Consider the following 20568-nt stretch of genomic DNA (forward strand, 5'->3'; position numbering starts at 1 on the left):
AACCGCAAAGAGTCTTATCTACTGTATTTATATACATGGGAACTATACGTCGACCATTTGGCTATTAAACACACATCAACACCGCTATTACGGGTCATAGCTGCGTCTCAATACTACAGAAAATAACCCTTTTGCATGCATGATTTGAAACTACCGAACTTCGCAGTTAGGTGATACAACTATAGGGTGGAGGGGGGGGGGGGTAGCCTACCAGTCGTCGGCGGTGTGGTGGTGAAATCGTCAGTCAGTTCAGCCCAGCGGTACCCTTCAGGTCTCACTCGTTCTCGGCCTTCACACATTTTGTGGGGCTAATTAAGGAATCTTTCAACCAGTAAGGCTAAGGTGTGCATCCAGCGTTTACTGAAGGAAAAAAAGACGGAGGTGACCAGGTGTGGTTGTTGTGTGTGGAGGACGTCTCGCTGCTGCTGTAGGGAGCGTCAGGAACATGGTAAGGTTCTCGTAGGGGCTTTGTAGGAATTTTTCATTTCACCGGGATTTTATTTTTTTTAAGGAAGGGCACTTAACTTGGAACTAGGTATGTAATTAAATTTGTATATGGACGAGCAGACAGGAATTCTTACATTTTATCGGTGTCTAAATTACTCTCCCGTACCTGAATTACTTTTAAAAGGTTTGTGTTAGTTTACTCCGCCGTAACTCTGTACTTAATGGTGTTTGAGGCTTCGTTTTCAATCGGGACGAGACACGTAGTCGAAGAAATTCCTTGTAATCTGATGCAGGTAGTCGTCTTTTGTGATGTTCTAAAGACGCTTTCGAACACCTGGGCAGTACTTAATACAGTACACAGTAATATCACTTCTTCTATCACCTGAACAGTATTTGGTAATGTGAAGATGGGCGCCACTAAGGTAACAGTTCTGAGGTGTTTGTACATTGTAATTGTTAATTAAATGTAATTCTTGTAAATGATCAGATATCGAAACCACGAAGTAATTCCTTTAAATTTACTAAGGGAGGGGGGGGGGTGTCAAAAACCCTTCGCTCCCTCACCGTCGGCTGGAATTTCGTTTGAACCATCAACCGAACTGACCTTGTGATTTTTTGTCAAGACTCTACGGCTGGTTGTGTGATCATTATATACATCACAATAAATTTGTAAAATAATTCATGTGAGCAAGCTCTAAGCTATGGTAGTGCGCCTAAGTAAACTATTGGTATTATTGCATTCGGTCATTACACGACCATCTGTTTTAACCATCCTCAACCTATAGAGATCCTTTTCTGGAGTATTTATAACCCCATTTCAACCAGCGGGCAAAGAGTGTTCTCCCATACTTTTTTTTTTTTGGTGGGGGGTAAACTTTAAAGCGGGTACTTTCCCCAGAAATAAAGGTCAAATTCGATTAAATCGCCCTAAAATACAGGATAATCTAATTTCTCAACTACTAGGGCATATTGGCCGAAACTGCAATTTTGTCAAACTATATATTTATTTATTTATTTTATTTAACTAGACTTGTCTCTTCAGTCCAACAGGGGTCGACCTGCACCTTGGCGGGTGGTGTATAATATGGAGTAAAGTTCAGTCGTACATTAAATTTATTGAGACATTCACTCATTTTAAGGCAAACAATAGTGTATTTTTGAAGCATAGGAAAACATTAAAGCAGACCACAAGCCGATAAGTTTGGTCGGTCATCAGGGGAATCTTAGGAATATAACTGTTGGAGTCGGTAGGTTAGACAATTCTAGGACCCTTTTCTTCTATTTAGTCTTCCTGGCAGAAACGACCTAACCTAACGGGAGCCCCCTCCTCCCACCCCCCCACCGGGGGGCATATAGAAGTCGTTGGCCACTTTCTAACCTAACTAGCCAAGGATCGTTAGTTTTTAGTTCGTTTCTTCCCGTACTTATTTCCCTCGCCGGAGTTTTATTATATACATTAAAGCCCTGAAGATCCCGTAACGTGGCGGAACTAAACATTTATCTTAATTCTCCTCGTAACTGTTCTGAGCTGTTGCAGAAACCATTGGTAACCATATTTGCCTCCACCATTGTATTTTTCCAGTCATTTATCTTGGTTTCTAGACAAGTAAGCCAACCCAGGAGAAACAGGTGTGAAGACAAACTATTTGAAATTCGCACTAGCATTACTCGGTGGTTAGTTTCTGATGAAGTCAATTTTTTTTCGCTGAGGATGCGTAGGCAGTGGCTAATGGGGGGGACCATTGACTGTATTTTGCTAGATTTTGTCCAGCAATATATTTCGACGCCTAAAAGAAAAAAAAACAATGGATTTGTAAAAGTACCAAGATAGCAAAGTTCAATTTGGGATTGTGATTTTTAAGTTCATTGTCGCCGACAACTTCCGTGATTCAGGACATTAGTAAAGACATCGTCCAACAGTGACTTTTATGTAACATTAATTTCGATGTAAAACTGTCGGTCAATTTCTCTAAATCATCAATTTTGTAGGGAACTCCATCTCGTGTTTAATGAAGTCGTCCAGTGTAGCAAGTTTGAAAATGTTTCCCACAAAATCAAAAGTAACATTTTCTAATTTTGTAAAATTAAGTCTTGTGGGTCGAGGTTTGGTTGGTTGTGGTTTGCCGAGTTTTGCTCCTTCAATGGATATTTTTTTCATTAAAACCTGGGTATTTAGTGCAGCTCGTCGTGCTTGTACTCAAGGGTCTGGTAAGAATTGAATTGCTAGTCTTGGGTTTTGGAGTGGAAATAAATTATGAAGCCTCATGGTCACACTTCCTGAGGCACGCGGCTCTTGGGGATGAAACCGAGCATTAATGAAATTTACCGAAACTTTCTTCGTTTCTGCTGAATTGTTCGACGTCCTTAATCACCAGAGCAGGTCACCGCGTTCTTACATCGTCCTGAATAATTTCAAAACTCGTTTTGGCTAAAGACTGTTAGTTCTGATAAGTTTCTTTCTTTGAGTTCTGAATATAGCATAGTTGGTGAGGGAAGCTGTTAGACTATATCCCCGAAGTTTAGTGTCTGGCGGTCAGGGAACATAGCACGTGGCCTCCTTCCGTCCCAGAGTTGTAAATATTCATGTATTGGACTAGAGCAGATTAAGTGAGTATTGGTCAAGTCTTTAATTTGTAGGATGTTTTTTAGTGTCGACGCCTCAGTATTGACCTGGTTTATTTTATAGCGCTTCTTGCCCTGGTAATTATGTTTTGGGAAACGTCATAGCACACTGAAATTTAAATACGATCCGTGTTAAGGGGGGGGTGGGGAGGGTGTGCCTGGGATAGTGGCCTCATGGTCCACTCCTGGACTAGGGTCACACGGACACGTACTGTGACCTAAAATATCACCTGCCACACCTTGTCAGAACTGGTCCAGAGTATACTGTACAGTATTGTATTAAAACCCATACTTGAATATGCTGTCGTAATTACTGGTAATTGTCTGTAACCTTTCAAATTGTGAAATTATACGTAATGGGAACAAACTTATTTGTCAGTTTGTATAACGAAGTTAATTATGTTGGAAATTGTAACGTTGTTGTAGCTTCGTGTAGAGGCGGGAGGTTATAAAAGGTTAAAAGCGTTTTGTTAGACGTGCTTTATCCATCTCGTAGATCAGGTAGTTGTGGCTTACTGGGATATAAAAAGATTAATTCAAATAAACAAATCACATTAGTTGGGATCTAGCAAAATCATTGAATTCTTGTTTTGGTGTAAGTGCAGCAGGTAATAACAAGACTCCATTAAGGTCGTGTATTTTAATGACGATTCACTTCCTCGTATAACTCAAACCAGAGAAGCTGTGGTGTCGTTTAGAAGCCCTGCAGATAGTACGAAGGGATTGAATATTTTGTAGGTTAAATGCACATTTGCCCATTCATTATTAAATCCACGCAGCGATGTATGAATGATGTGGTTCTCCTAAATCATTGTTGGTCTTGCTGAAATAAAAAATTATAAATGGAAAAGCTGAATAATTTGTACTAGTGTTGGCTCGATTTCGCTGTTTATGAAGTATGTCTGAAACGGAATCGCTTTTCTCCCTTACTACAAGGTTTTGTTTTAATTCTAATTTTAGTTGTAAAGAAATTTCTGGGTTTAGTGGAAGACTGGCTTATCAGTTCTTAACCTCGTCTGGGTCGTTTGGCCGTAGAACTGCCACAGAAGCATAATCTTTTTACTTTGTCAGTTTTTTTTAATATACATCGCTTGGAAACTGCATTAGTCGTAGTAGTATAAGAACCAGAATAAAAAGTGTTGTGTATATCACTTGGGCTTTCTCGCAGATGTTTTGACCTTGCCGAACCTATTCCGAGCGAGGCGGCTATCGTATCTGGGAGGCTTTCCGGCGCCTCATTTGAGATGTTGAATAATCGGGGTGCAGATGGGACTAATAAACCTAAAGGTGGTCATTATATTAAAATCCTCGCCTTAACACCTTGATTGGAGTAAGAGAGGTTGGCGTGTTAGTGACCGGAACGATCAAGTTGTGAGCGTTCATGAAGGTAGAATATAAAATACAAATGCGTTAAATTACTATAATCCTGTTAAGATAATGAATCCCCATTTAGAGTATTACACGGTATTTGTGGTATTGGTAAGAGGGAATTTATACTACTTATTGGTTAACTTTTGATCCGAGATTTTAAGTTGGTCTACAGTACACTTTTGATCGAGTGGATGAAAGTTGTGATCTGGACAAAAGCTTTAGTAAATCAGTTGTGACCAAGAACTTTGGTAAGAGTTGTTTGGGGTTTTACTTCCGCCTTTGTGCTGTACATTGTTTGGGAACATTGTTGATGTATGTTCCTGGTAAAGCAAATGTCTTGTCTTGCTCCCATCGTTATATGGAAAAGGAACGACTGAACTGCGGTATAAACGGGTTTCCCTGAACTACAATTATCTGCTACCCATAATTGTTCTATAGAGAACATTTTTACCGGGAAGAAAAACAAACCACCCGAAATATCTAGTTTAAACTGTCCGTTTCTTGAAGAAAAATCGCTGACATGACCATTCAAATACCGTACCTTAAATTTCTTGCACTTGTTTCACATTAATAGTAATGAATGAGGTACATGAAATAATTATAAGGATCTAGTGATTTCATCTACAGTTGTCACTCTCGGAATAACGGTTAATTAATGGGTTTACAAGTTAATGCTGAAGCATGACAATCATTTACTCATTCCGCATAAAATTTAAACCTCATAATTGGTAGTGTAATAGTGCTATACATTTTGAATGGGTTGGAATAGGTCTGGTATTTCTTGATGCCTTTAACAATGGCGTTATCCTCGTATCTTTAACCTGCTGCAAATTAAAATCCGAATCGTAGCTTTGATCACTTATTATATATGTAAATTGGGGTTTATTTACGTGTATTAAGATTCGCCTGCTGCTGCTGCTTTCTACGATATATTGTCGTTTTTTAAGATTGCAAACAAAATTACCCAAGACACTTCATATGACAGCTAATTTAAGATTCGTATGACGGGTTTATGCAGTAACTGGTGACCATTGTACAATATAAAAAAAGAGTAGGAAAGAAAGAATATAACGAAAAGCGGGTAAATGTAGAATTTTTCATTATTCCTCCCTGCCTTGTGCCATATGTTGCCAGGTGACGAGAGGATTCGGTCTTGTCCATTCATTCTTTATTTTGGTGTTGTCTTTGTCTTGCATCCACTCGAAAATACAATTTCATGTGTTAGCCATTTAATTACTGTACTGTACAGTTACCATATTACATTACACAGGCACTAACGAGCAATAAACAATTGATGGCGGACTCCTCGCTCATTCACTCGCGAGCACTAAAATGATCAACTAGTATTGTCCCATGGAGTTAGATACCCCAACGCTGCCTGTAAGGTTAGGTTTAGCTAAGGTCAGATTAGACTAGTTAAGGTTAATGTTGTTTAGGTTAGCGTTAGGTATTTTTATATCCACTTGTTCTCTCGTGTTCTGTGACCCGCCATGACTTGTCCTTGCTTAGTACAGTTTCCTACCCGACTGTATCTTGCCCTGGTTTATGAACATTATACACCATAGCAAGATATTATGTACACCAGTTTATTAATGCCGTCGTACTCGAGTGGTTAATGTTAGCGTGATGTAATAAACCCAGACCTCCGTCACAGCCGCCACCAACTGTTAATAATTGTGGTGCCTCGACTAAGAATTTCATCTTGACGGAGATCCTTCCCTCCTACAATTACCACACGTGGCCATAAACTCGGGACTTCTGCAGCGTCTGCCGCGTCTGCCACCTCCGCTACCCTAGAATTAGGACGAGAGGGCGGTGGTGGGGACGTGTGGGTGGTCAGCGGCGGGCCTGACCATCGTCCAACACGTTAGCCAGGATGTACAGCAAGAGCGGCGGTGGAATTGTTTAATTACCCGGGCTAGTAATTAAGGCGGTGGCTGGCGGTGATGAGGAAGGAGGGGCGCCAGGGACTGTGGGTGAGGGTTGGGTCACACCAGCCACGCCCACACTGCTGCTACTGGCTGTACCTGCAGGCGCTCCCGGGATGACGGTAGCGCTGATGAGGCTGTCATTTTAATTGTTAAATAACTTAAGTAGATCAGAATTAATTTAATTCCAACACCATCTATGTAACAATATCTTAATTTCCTCTAGACGCTAATGCATTCAGCACTACATTACCGCAGCGAAGCCTTAGTCCCTTTCACTCAACATAGTACCCGGTCTCCTTCCTCGCGTCAAATGTTCCTCCAATTACCACGTCCACCTTATTTCCCCCACCTGATAATTTTCAAGGTTGGTCAGTAGTAGTCAAAGGCTCTAATTAACATGTGATAAGATTATAATCCTTACATTATGTTCAGTAATTTGGGGTAGAAGTGGACAGTGGCTGTCCTTGAAAAAATACCCAGATTTTTTAAATGAAAATATATTCGAAGCTGGGCATCTTTTTCGATGTGTTATGAGGGAGCCAATGGGTGAGGAAGGGGGGCCCGCGTACAGTAGTGTATAAGAAGGGTTAGAAGACTTGTTATAACCTCGCTGTCGGCACAGGAAGACCGAGGGAAAGATGGACAGGCAATTATGAGCGAATTAGTGTGGTCTTGAGATGTTGGTGGGAGGGGGTGTTGGTGCGGGAGGCTGTGGGGAAGGGGGTGTTGGTGGGGGAGGGGGGTGTGTTTGGGGTGGCTCTGGGGGGAGGGGGGTGTGTTGGTGTGGGATGGCTCTGGGGGAGGGGGTGTTGGTGCTTGTGTATGTACTGAAACATTCCTCCAAGGCAGGTGTTGGGAGAGACTTGACTGGCTGGCCGGGACAGACCAATCAAAGGGTCCCATCACCATTGTCCCCCACCACCTGGATAACCAATATGTATTATCCCGGGTTATAAAAGGAAACGGAACACTTGGCTTAATAATAACTCGATAGGATAAAGGTATATTTTGGCACTGGAATTAAGGCGATTAAGGGACTGATGGAAATTGTTCCGTAAATACCCGGATTTTACCACTTGAAAACCTTCCTGTCACTGGGAGTTCTGGGAGAGAAAAATCTCCATATTTAATTGGGGAAAATTCGGGTGAAATCGATGGCCGCCATCCCGTAAAATAGTTGGGTAAATGAAAACCTGACTTGTGCTACAGGATCCCTAACATAGTTGTAAAGTTACGTGGTGTTGGTCTTGGTATGCAAACTGGCAATAATTAGTGTGAAATAGGAAGTAAATATCCAATAGGTATTGGTGGGTGTGTTCGGGGGGGAGGGGGTGAACGGAAATAGTCAAAGGAAAAAGTCACACGACTTGTACACTGACAACACAATATATAATATGATGGCATTGCACGTAGGTTAAGTTAGGTAGGTTTTTTCCGTGCTTTTTTTTTTGCCAAGATTCATTCGGGGATGTTGAGAGAAGCAGAGATTGAAGGGAAAGATACTGGGAAGGAGTAATAGGAGGTGGGGGGACAAAAGTGTTGGTGAGAGATTGGGAGGGTGAAGGAGGGACAGGCAGGCACCCAAGCGAAGTTGTTCCCTTTACCTGAGAATAAGCACGTAAGTCTAGACTTTAGTTCCAGGGTGATGATGACAGCCAGAGTGACGAAGGAATTTACACTAGATGCGTTGTCGAGTAAGGGGAAAGAAATAAGGGAGACTCGTGTTGAAACTGTGCGTACCATGCAGGGGAATGAAGGTAGTCCTTAGATGTAGTTTTGCCTGACCTCTAATAGATGGTGAGCCCTTCTCCCCGACATGAACAAAAAACAAACCTGAGGTTAATTTACTTGTCAGTCATTAGTTCGGTAGTAAAGTCGAAACAAAAATTGGGTCGTTTAAGTTTTACTCTGCAGTACTTTTTTTTGTTAGGGCGTGGAATACCTGGTTGAACTAATTATCTCGCTAGTTAAAATGGGTAAAACTACCGTTTCAGTAGTAATTGCTTCGTGTAAATCGGGGCGGGGAACAAGCGTGTGGAAGATTCTGCCTGGACGTTAAGGAGCTGATGGGCGTGCGGGCGTGCTGATGGGCGTGCGGGCGTGCTGATGGGCGTGCGGGTAGTAAGATTTTAAGCCGGTGACCGTACGCAGCAAACGCCCAAGTAACTGATAAAACGCACAACGTGGCTCCCATCCTCGACAGGAACTAATACACAAACTAGACTAATCGCTGCTAGGAGAGGACCTTCATACTTAACAGTAAAACCCGGGATTTGTCGTTAGTGAATCTACACGTATCGTCACCGTCTGTGTGGTGGTCCAAGTCCGCCACATGTTCTCGCCGCACCATCGATGAGTAAAATTATCCACTAATTCGAAACCTGAAGAAAACTAAAGATTGTGAATGTTCAAAGATTTGTCATAAAACCCAGCACAACCCCCCCCCCTCCTGTTTTTCGTCCTTAGCCATTTTTAGGTAAACAAACCATTTAAAGCAGTGGGTCATAATAGCCCACGTGCCTGCCCGCCTCGTTCATCACTGGTAGCTTCCCCATATCAATAGTGTTTACACCTTGGCGGCACCACCACCACTTAAAATATAAAAACCCCATCTGCCTTTCCTAGACCCGCGCCTCATGGTTGTACTGTACCACACCTTACCATTTAAGGATTGCTTCTGTAGAAAAACTTGTGGATATTTTTACGGTACTCGGGCCAAACCCAGGCCAGACAGGACACCGCCTAAAGTCACCAAATAGCACATTGAATCTGAAACTTAAATTTGCGTTGCCTGAATTTGTGCAGTACCGAAGAATTTCCTATCTACAGCAGGCAAGTTTGGTAAAGGAAGCTCTGGGGGGGGGGGGGACCAGAGTCATTAGGAACCATTATCTTTTTGTCCCTCTTGCTGTCTGTATTTGACAAGAGAATCGCTTTCCGTCATACCTGTCTTCTACTGAATGAAATGAATAGTGCCCAGCCATATCGGCAATTTTGCGGTCTTATAGATTGTTGAAACTTGCGGGTGTTCGGTAAATACTACGAAATGGCTACCACCGGCAGCCAGGACTTAAACAAGAAAAAATAGGCACGCGCAGGGTAAGGAGACCTGTGGCCCCCTGCTGTTGGCAGTTCAGTAAGGAGCGTTTAGTTTCTTGTCGAGGTCGCCAGGGAACTATTTCCATTGCTCCTTTGAAATGAACTTATCTTAGTGTAAGGAGTTTCTGTAGAATAAAGTTCTTAACACGAAGGTATTTGATGGCGGGTAATTACCAAACTGAGGAAGCTGGTGTCCTCCATATGTAGTAAATTAGGTTTCTCATGACTTTGCCGTCGAAAATAAGTGAACTTGATCTAATATCTTTGGATCTGATTTTAACCATCACTTTTCAGATGCTGTTGTTGGTGGCCGTGATGTGTGCGGGCGGCGGGGCGTGGGCAGCACGACCCATGCCCCAGTACGCATGTCCCCGGGGGTCATGGTGTGTGGCCAGCGAATACTGTGAATCAGACCAAGTGGCCTACCAGTACACTCCTCCTCAGGACGACTCGACTCTTCAGAACACCACGCAAGACTCCATGGTGAGTGGCTGGTCCTGAGTGTAGGATGGCGGATTTTGTGTGGGGGAATTTGACGTAAGGGGAAGGAGGTTGTTCGGTACCCTAATGACTTGCACCCACTAACAAATTATTCGGCACCCTTACGGTGTGATACAATTTGACACGGGTGCCCAATAATTTTTTAGTGGGTTTACACCCAGGGGTAAAGAACGCACGACTGTTAAGATTTAAGTTTTCTATCTATATTGGAACATGAATAAAGCTTCAATATCCTCCTTATCCTTGACCCACCTGGATGTTTTCTGAATGTAACCGCTGTATTAGAAGTAATTGGTTAATGTTTGGCATAGGTAAAAAAATTAAGTCGTTAACCAGGTTTGGAGCCCTTGAGGTGCTTGGTGTAGGGAAATGAAGGCTAAACTCAACCTTGGTGACATGGACAGTATAACTAGGTGTAATAAGACAGCAGCTACTCAGGGCTTTGTCACCTATCTAAAAGAAAATCCTAATTGTTGATTTTGCCGAGAGGCGGGAAGCGTAGTAGTATGGTTGACGAAAGTTCCTTCCTTCAGCCAGCCACAATGTGACTGAATCGCCTGAGGTTCGAATAACGAAGCCACTAAGGGATGTGCTGTAATCGTCCAACAGCTGGCTCGCTGTGTAATGTTTGACAGGGGATGGGGAAAAGAGAGGGGGAAGGAAGGGAATTTTGTCAACCATAGTACATGGAACAAGGTCAGGAGTAGGTAACCCTCTTGCCTGGCTAGATAAGCTCTTGTGAAGCAAATCCTCGTGTTTTTATTGTCTTTATAATAAAACCAGTCATAAATAAATAGATATGGAGTTTACCTCGTGATTACTTAGTTTGGTTAAATTTCTGTAGCATCTGATTTCTTGAAGCCTTTAGTACATTAGTATCTTTAATTTAATCCATTTAATAAGAGTATCTCGACCCAAGGTGAATCGTCCAAATACAACAGATGTATATTTAAAGTGGTAGATTTATTTACGTGAGAATAAACAATGGCGGCGGCGAGTCGGAGCTGAACGCTCGTTACAACTACTATAATTATTGGCCGCTGAATGGTCAAAATATAATTAAACTCTGCGCATCTGTAGTAGTTATATAATCAAGCCTCCTGTATCTGCAATAGTTATAATTAAGTTTCACGCACCTGTAATAGGGTTATAATGTGCTTCAGTTGGACAGAAGGTTGGCAAAAGTGCGATTTGATTATTCTTTTACTTGACACCAAGTGACTTTAGAAAGTTGATTTCGCTTTCATTAAATTATGTTGAAGACGTTTTAGGAGTTGGATAATAACCTTAAATTAGTTCATTCTTCATTAGCATAGAAATTAAAAATTTAATCTAAAGTCTGTTTATTCGTTGATATATTTACACCAAAATTTGGCAGCCTGGAGGTGAATTTGATAAATTTCATTATTTTTAATACATGTTGTGCGTTACAGTACTACGTGTGCGGCCATGCGGTGGGCAGTGAAGGGACGGTGTGCTGCAGGAACAAGACCAAGCTGCCGACAACCTTCACACCATCTCCCACAAACTGGTTCTACACAAACCAGGTAAGTTAGTGAGGTCTAGAACCACTATTGTTTACCCCAGGACTTATAAAGAGTCCAAAGATTCTTTATTTAGTGGGGGGTTTTTTGCGAAGCTTTTTTATAAATGTTCGACCATATTTAAGGTGCCACGAAGTTATTAAGTCGCACTTAAATTCGCCGCACAAGCTCGTATTTATTCATTTACTGCTAAAAATAGTTCGTTTTCTCGGATTTTCCATGAACTTGTTAATTATCGTGTGGCCAGTGTTCAGCTGTTGAGATGGCAAACGTGTTTGCGTAATCTGATTAAAGGTATGTCCAGACCCTCGTTAGTTTGCATGTACAGAGTAAGTGTTCATTTCTTAAGTAATCGTGGTGATGGTGTACGTAACTACCGTGCGCGGAGGTTTACTTTTATCCTCTTCACCACTGATCGGCTCGTTAGTCGCTTGGGCGATCGGTCACGTCTGTTACGCACTGTTGGCAAGTACTGGGCATGCACCGGCTACTGAATGTACAGTCGCCCAAAAAAGTCCTGTCGCGAACCATGAACCCCGAGATTCACTCTTGAATCCGAAGCATTTATAGACAGAATAATGTGTACTGCTTCGGGTTCACGAGTCTGCGTCGTGGTTCGCGACAGGACTTTTTTGAGTGACTGTACCTGCTCCAGTGTTGTCTTGAAAGAGCTCACACTCGGTGCCGTCACAGCACTGGTAGATTGTTCCAAGAGTTCACAACTCTCACTCCGAAAAAGTTTGCCCTCACAGTTTTCTGGAATTGCGGCGGCTTTAATCTTGAGCTGTGACCCCTTGCGGGGCGAGCGTCCGCCAACTCCAAGTAAGGACACTCGACTGAGTAGTGCCCCTTGAGATGCTTATATACACCTCAATTAGGTCACCCCTTGCCGTCTGTAGTGAAAGAATGTTCTCGGTATTTGTTTGCATTTTGAAGATCCAATTTGGTTTTAGAACTTGGAGAATTTCTTAAAATGAAGGTGTATTAGTTTCACCAGTCACAGAAAACGAACTCCTCGTAGTACGATTGGAGGTAGGACTGAAATGTTCGACTCCCACGAACGTTCATTGCCATTTCCTCCCCAGTTGATCGTAATCATTCCTCTGGCGTTCCTTAATCCCGTTGAACACGGGTTTTAACAAAGAGATTAATGGCTCGGAGTATAGCTCGAAGTAATTCATAATCCAAATCCTTGACATATCGTTTTATGCTAACTCTGCTTAAAGCTCGTTAATGTTTCTTGTTGTTTGTCAGTGTAAGTGAAGTCGTTGATGTATCATTTATGATTTGTATCCGTTTACCACGCACCAGTTACAGATGCTACCGATATAGGTAAACAAAAATTTAAAGGTCAGATCTGCTAGTGGGCGTGTTGGGTGTTATAAACACGTAAATTGGAGTTTGTTTTTCCTGCTAGATCTATCTTATCCCGGGCAAATGACCTATCTCCCTCCTGAATATTGTATGGATGTTTAATTAGATCAACAAAGCTGCTGAGATTCAATGAATGTGCGAGTGAATTCCATGAGTGTTAAGGAAGAGTCGAGAATCCGATGAACTTGATCTTGTGAAGATGGAGTTGACCTAAAGCTGTTGGCGCCTTGGAGTGACGGTGTGAAACTCCTGACTGCTAACTACACTGTCCTGCAGTCTAAAAGTCAATGTCACGGGTGTAAGGTTTATTTGGTACTTGTAACTTTCCAGATCCTCAGTATATAAAAAGTTGTAAATCTTTTTTTTTACGAAACTGTGAATTGATTTTTTCAAGTCTTGATTCATATTGGTGTCTCTAGTCTGGTGTGTAATGAACTGGGTACTGTGAGGGCCCCTCTAGTGGGTACTGTAGAGTTTTTGTAACATGAACGCAACTATAGGTAAGTAGTGACTTGAAGTTTCCGAATGCAGAACTCTACTACTGAGGGTGAGAGCGAGGTGGTGGAGCCATGGCCCGGCTACAGTGACCGCGACCACCACTCATCGCACCGTCAGCCCGCCCTCTGCCCCCACTCCAGTGTGTGCACCCCTGCCACCGTCTGTCCCGGCCCCAGCGTCACCTACTCCGCCGCTATATTCACCAGAATCGGCAAGAAAAAGGTAAATAATGCATTGGTTAATACGAGGTTTTAATACAATGTTGGGACCCCGTGGATATTAAAACACTGGCTTAATTCTCCTGATGATTAACCTCCCTAACCTATCCCAACTTAACCTAACCCAAGCTGATTTAAGTCTTGGGAAATATAAAAATACCGAGAACCTGCACTACCAAAGTTTATTTTAAAGTATAAAAGTGATAACTGTAGTTTTAACTTGTAATAAAATGGACAATGTCGGTCTTTCTGTATATAATTGAGGAAATTTAACGTTTTAAATGTTAGAATGTGAGGTTTTGAAAAGATGCAGGTAAAGGTTTTAGTGTTGACGTGAAGGAAGTGCCAAGAGATGGTCAGTGTAAGAACTGGTTAAAAGTAAATAAGCCAAGTTAAATAATGGAGGTTTATAGAGGTGTAATGTAAACGTAGAGAGGGGGCAGTGTTGACAGTGTAGGAAATCGCGTGTTACTTTTTTGCTAATTAAAACCGGTTCGTCACCCTTCCGCAGCTAATGTCAGTCTTGGGAGGCCGAGCGTGCTAAGAATTGGTTAAGATAGGTACAGTAGTCATAAGGTCTTAACATTACTATATAATAATAAAGAGAAAAATTAGTTAATGGCCTGAAAACCGTGTTAAAACTAAAAAAAAAAGATACCAATATCAACTTTACGAGATTTGTACAGCTGTTAAATTCGTCGTAGCAGCCTTTTAGTAAAGTGGCGACGCGTGACATGGAGAAGGCAGTCCTCCCCTATCCTCCTCCTGCAGCTGAGAATGACACGTGGTAGATGGCATTGATTACAAGGAACTTAAGAAGCGGAGATTTCATGTGAGCAAGATGCCAGACAAAAGAGAAGCGGGTATATTGTGCAGCGTGCGCCTACCTCCTCGCCTTTGTTCACCCTCCTGCCGCCGCTGGGCCCGACACACCCGCCACCAGCATTGAATTACTCTTGTTTTATCCTAGAATAATATGAGCCGTTTCCTGAGGCTGCATAGTTTAAGTAACAGTGTAGGTGTTTTTCCTTTTTTTAGCAAAGATTTTAATGACCATTTTAAGCTAGGAAGGTCGAGGTTGTATTGGTGTGATATAGATGGGGTGGAGTTTTAGAATGCGAGATGTATGGGGGGGTGGGTGTTGTAGCTTATGTATATAAGCTACTGTGCCGAGTAGCATTTATATAGGGTTGCTACTCGGTAGGGGTAGAAGTCAGTGACGCCTATGAATGAATGTGGGTGAAGTGGGATTTCTTGAGGGGGTTTGGGTTGGCTGTGGAGTGTGGGGGAGGAAAACGGTGACAGATCAACAGGAGCCAGACACAGCGGTGCGTGTCCTCTAAAACACTGAACTTCCCAAACTCAGTCAGTCCAGATGTCACATTCTTAAAACTCTACCCTAAATGTACTGATGCTTACGCAAACTCCAAGATATAGAAAGTAGCCAATCTCATTTTAATTAAGTCGTGTCTATTACGGACCAAGATTGAGAATTTGCTAATTATACTACGCTATTAAATTGATCGAAATCACTTGACCTTTACACTGTTTAGTCAATAACGTTTTAAACTAGTGAAGACCAGAGTTGGTTAATGGCCTTGTTTTTTTGCTTTTATTTATAACTTGTGATTGTACAGTGCAAGACATTACTGCCTTTAAAGTTACACGTTTCTCGGGTAATATTTAATATAGAAATTCGCAACAGCGGACCCGCAGAGCTTGATGCTGGCTCTTGTAGTGAACACGGTTTCTAACTGCAATGAAGAGATGTTGAAAGGAATTTCTGCTTTAGTCTTCATGGCAAGTGTTTGGGTGGACGGTACGAGTTAAGCTGCCCGTGTAGGGTGATTGTTTTGATTTTGCCGCTTGCAGCGGCTACTTTATTGTGCACCCCACACTCATCCTGTGAGCGGTAGCGCAAAAGGATTACAGAGTAGGGTTTACAAAGGGTCATAATAATTAACCCCGGTTGTCAGGATATTATGGCACTGAAAGTTACACCGTATTTCATTTACATTATTTGTTTAGTTCTATACATAAAGGGTAACTTATTCACAAATGCGTGAGAACAGGCGTGTGAGGCAGTATGTCTGGCCTCACACTTTGTTATTCACATTTACGTGGGAGGTATTCAAGCACATTGCGTATTTGGTTCTGTACATGAGAACTGATATAGTTACTAGGTGCAAAAAAGTGGATACAATCTTAATATGTCGGCTATCTTGTCATTAGAGATGAAGTGTTGTGCCATTTCACACAGTGTGCTTGGACCTGTCCCTAAAAGGTTCTATCTTCACACAGTCGAGGACGTAGTGTTCAAGTGTGTGGCCATATGTATGGCCACACACTTTACATTTAGTTTTGTTTACATCTGCTTGAGGAACATACTGCCAAAGGTACTTGTATCCTAACCTTAATCTAGCGGTTACAACATCTTGTGATCTTGTTACTTGCTCCATATACATGTTTCACTTGATACATATCATCATGGTAAACTGTGGATCGACTAGTGCCTATTTGCACTTGTCGACTTGCGTCAAACTCCTCAATAAGTTCTTTCCTAATTACAGTTTTAAGGGTTCTTTTTGACAGACCCAAATTGTATTCCACGGTGTCTTTGTTAGACGCGAGTTTGGCGAGGGCATCAACTGTCATGTTTTGAGGCCTATGTGAGAGGGGATCCACAACAGTGTAGGGTGGCATGAGGGGAGGGTCACTTACCATTGTTTAGGGACACTGCCGTTACCTTTACTCCCACACGGAAGGGAATAAGATTTAAGACGCCCTAAACGGAGTATATCGCCTTTAAGTAGCAGTTTTATTGGTAAAGGCAGAAGTTGTATAGGAGTTGAGCGATTTATGTACAGTTTATCAGTGGCTGGCGGGAGTAACAACTCCTGTAACAACTCAATTGACTGAATACTTCATTTGCCATCTACTGATGTAATTTGACCATATTTTAACACCAAAAATAAACCCATTCATTTTTATAAACAAACATTGAAAACGATGCAATCCTTAGTTTGGGTGATGGAAATTGTCATCTGTAAGCTTTATGCCAAATTGTGAAGTTGAGTACAAACTGGAAAAGTCCGTCCTGTCATCAGGGATGACAGCGTTAGTAATTGTATTAACAGCTGAGGCAACTGGTATGCGGCTGCAGATTGTGGCTACTATTTAGGTTACGACCGCTCACAGGAGGGTAACCCCGTGGTGCTAAGAGATGAAGGGCCTTCCCTTCTGCGTCTGCCCGCCCTCCATCTGGAGGACTTGTAATTACATTTTTTAGCACGAAAGACGATTCTTCCCTTTTCCCCATACACCTCGCTGCCCCCTGCCCATTATCATGTGCTGGGCCGTCATAAGTAGACCGTTATGGGAAGAGATGAACCTTCAACGATAACTTTAGTTTGGGAAGATCTTTCAAAACTGGTATTTCGCGTAGGTTGAAATGAAACTATTTATAGTTGACGTGAGTTATTTAATGCCAATAAATTGTTGAATTTTACTTTCTAATTATCTCCCGAATAATAATTTACTTGTTGAGCGGGAAAGTAATAAGTTGCAGTGCTATTTATACCTACCTACATACCCTAGTCTAGTAAACACACAACCAGAGCGCGCCACCGTAACATACTTTGTCGTGTCGGATCAACTCTTAATTCTTCGATTTAAAGGAGTGCGGTAAACATAAACTGTACTTGATATTTACTCTGGCGATGAGGAAGGATGATTAGAAAGCGGATTTAAGCTGCGGCGTAAGCGACGAGCACTAGACTGAAGTAAGCTTAAATCCGTGATGTTGAAGTGAGGACTGAAGAGATGGGGGAGGGAGGGGAAAGACCAAAGAAGGGATGAGGGAGGGAGGGGAAAGACCAAAGAAGGGATGAGGGAGAGGGATAGTCTGAAAACTGAGCGAGGGAAAGACCAAAGACTGAGTGGGGGAGAGGAGGGGGGGTTGGATGAAAGGGAACAAAGTGGACGAGTAGAGTATGTAGCCGCGTGTACTCTACTGACCTTGCGTGTGCTAAACTGTGCTGTATCAGTGTGGTATAGGCGTAATAAACGTACAAGAGTTGACCGTACATAATTATAAACTTTAGGTGGTCTTGACTTAAGGGGGTGAATGTCTCCAAACACAGAATTCACTTTCTAGACACTGAAGGTTCGGGCAAGTCTGAAATGCCCATCATTAATTTTATATCCTGCAGCTCGACAAAAGTTGAGTTATTTTTTAATTAACTACGATGTTTGGTTTTCGCGTAGTTTTTTGTAATTCTTAATTTAAATTTGGAAAATGAAAAAAAAATGGTAATACCTGGGTACATCTTTTGTTTTTAATGGCAAGTAAATAACCTCTCTTCCTCTTCTTCCTTCTTCTTCGTCTTCCCCCTCTTCTTCTTCGTCTTCCACCTCCCCCTCTTCTTCTTCGTCTTCCACCTCCCCCTCTTCTTCGTCTTCCCTCTTCTTGGAAAAGGAATAATTTTTGCATTTAGGTCATACAGGTTGAACCACCCGTTGGGATGGAGGGAAGATCACAGAATAATTTGTATTGTAAAATGAAGTGGTTTAATTTTCTTAACATTTTATATGCTTGGTGTCGCTTTTGTTGTTACAATAAGTCCTGTTCTTTAAAACGAAAATTGGTTTCAAAAGTAAGAATAAAAAGTTTAGATTTCGACAGCGTGTGGCGCTCCGTGGCTTTATTGGAATGCAAGAGTAGTTGAATAGTTAATTTCTAGATGTAATTGGAATAGAATACGGTTTGAAGAGCGTGAATGAGAGCGTTTGATGTTGTAACTACTTAATTGGTTTGTTACGGAGCGCTGACGAGACTGTTGCTACTACAGAGTGGGGAAGATGTCGGCATTAGTCAGGTAGTCCTCTTATATTACCGACTTAACTTGTGTAATTGTTCAGACGGTGTTGTATAGTGTCGAGGTGAAGGACCCTTGCATATTGAAGTAAAGGGACACCTGAAGAGACGCCCCCAGCTGGTTTCGCCTGGAAGAGGAGACGCCCCCAGCTGGTTTCGCCTGGAAGAGGAGACGCCCCCAGCTGGTTTCGCCTGGAAGAGGGGACGCCCCCAGCTGGTTTCGCCTGGAAGAGGGGACGCCCCCAGCTGGTTTCGCCTGGAAGAGGGGACGCCCCCAGCTGGTTTCGCCTGGAAGAGGGGACGCCCCCAGCTGGTTTCGCCTGGAAGAGGGGACGCCCCCAGCTGGTTTCGCCTGGAAGAGGGGACGCCCCCAGCTGGTTTCGCCTGGAAGAGGGGACGCCCCCAGCTGGTTTCGCCTGGAAGAGGGGACGCCCCCAGCTGGTTTCGCCTGGAAGAGGGGACGCCCCCAGCTGGTTTCGCCTGGAAGAGGGGACGCCCCCAGCTGGTTTCGCCTGGAAGAGGGGACGCCCCCAGCTGGTTTCGCCTGGAAGAGGGGACGCCCCCAGCTGGTTTCGCCTGGAAGATCAAATCGCCTAACCTAATCCACTCGGGTAACGATAGGATGGTTAATCTTCAGGCAAGTCTAATCTTAGCAGTTAGAGAAAAAATTAGAAAATTCGTTAATCTAAGTAATATTGGCACCACTAACAATAATCCCTAACGTGTCATCCGATTCCAAATTTCCTACTCCAGTATTCATTGGGGCGCCTGTATCTTGTGACCCGAGATGATCAAAAATTGTGGTTTTAACCGTGACAAATTCTCTTCCTCTGCGAAGTCCTCAGATTTTTTTAGTTTGGTATATTCGGTTGTGTTTACTCTTCAACCTAAATTATTAAAATGTCTGAAAAGTGTTCCAGGTCTAACCATAAACACTGGTAAAGCGCCACTGATCATGATGTAGCGCGCACAATCTGCACTGAAACGGTTAGAAAATTACCTTCTCGAGAATATTTAGCGTGGACGTCATAACTAAGTTTTCCCTCATTGCCGTAGTTATGTTGCGTTAAGTAATAACTTCCTGAATGTGTTGCAGTACCTGTGTGGCCAGACTTGGGACACCCGTGCCTGGGCCTGCTGCTCTCTCCACACACTTGTGAACGCTCTCGTCGCCTACAAGGACAGAAAAAGCTCCCCTGAAGACCGTGATGAGAATGATAAAGGTGAGGTTGTAGAGTGTAGAGGACAAACTTAAAGCACGATTGCTCCCAGTTCACCCAACTGTAAATGAAAATAGGAAGTGAAGGAAGGCGGTCGGGTGCAGTACTGGCCCTGTTACATCCTTGTGTAACGTAGGCATAGTATACAGTGTGCTGTATCCACTGTCCCTGCAGGCAGAGGGGCAGTTATTCCTATGGGACCCACTTTCAATTGTTAAAAATCCAAACTTCTTAATTCATGGATGCTTTCGTGACGTTTTTTACTATTATGGAATCTTTGATACCATTTGGAGGTGGTGGGTGTGGGTAATGCTGAAAGGACCTCTGGTATCGAGTAGGGTCATAATTATTGATGTACCCTCCTTTTGATGTTGTATCTGGCGCTACCATGACCACTAATTATTATTGTTCGTGGAATGTTTCTAATGTAGATCTTAAAGCTTAAGCACTCCATGCTCTGTGTTGCATGCTATTTTGTATTTCATTCCTAATGAGCGTACACCTAGAACGGAATTGTATAAACCGCACTAGTTTGAGCGATAAGTGAATTCTCGTTAAACTACAGAAGCAAAAAATTATGTAACTTAAACCGCATCCATTTACTTTTTCTCGACAGCTGTGATTATCAACATCAACTTCAGAATGCAGATGGAAAACAAGGCACCAGACGCAGAGTTGTATAAATACAGGCTGTCCTTCAACCCGTCTGACGCCCACGTGAGCTTTGACGACCCCGGCCACGAGGACAAGCTTGGCCTGCCTGACCACTACGACAGTAAGCGACTCGAAGCTATTGAACTTTGTACATCTATTTGCAAGCCCGTCACAATTTCTTCATAACTTGCTCATCTTCATTTTTTTGTTACA

The 20568-nt window shown here is 42.7% G+C and overlaps 1 protein-coding gene across 1 annotated transcript in view; it reads left to right on the forward strand.

Annotated features, from left to right (window-relative positions):
• Positions 1–258: 258 nt before the first annotated feature.
• Positions 259–20568, forward strand: part of LOC121874128 — a 35499-nt gene continuing 15189 nt past the window's right edge. Inside the window, exons 1-6 of the mRNA XM_042378083.1 lie at positions 259–448; positions 9765–9953; positions 11405–11518; positions 13421–13609; positions 19578–19704; positions 20318–20476. Of these exons, the coding sequence (XP_042234017.1) occupies positions 446–448; positions 9765–9953; positions 11405–11518; positions 13421–13609; positions 19578–19704; positions 20318–20476 (781 nt within the window). The 5' untranslated portion in view covers positions 259–445. The remainder of the gene's footprint in view (positions 449–9764; positions 9954–11404; positions 11519–13420; positions 13610–19577; positions 19705–20317; positions 20477–20568) is intronic.

This window comes from Homarus americanus, unplaced genomic scaffold, assembly GCF_018991925.1.
Source record: "Homarus americanus isolate GMGI-L3 unplaced genomic scaffold, GMGI_Hamer_2.0 scaffold49667, whole genome shotgun sequence".
NCBI classification, from domain to species: Eukaryota; Metazoa; Arthropoda; class Malacostraca; order Decapoda; family Nephropidae; genus Homarus; species Homarus americanus.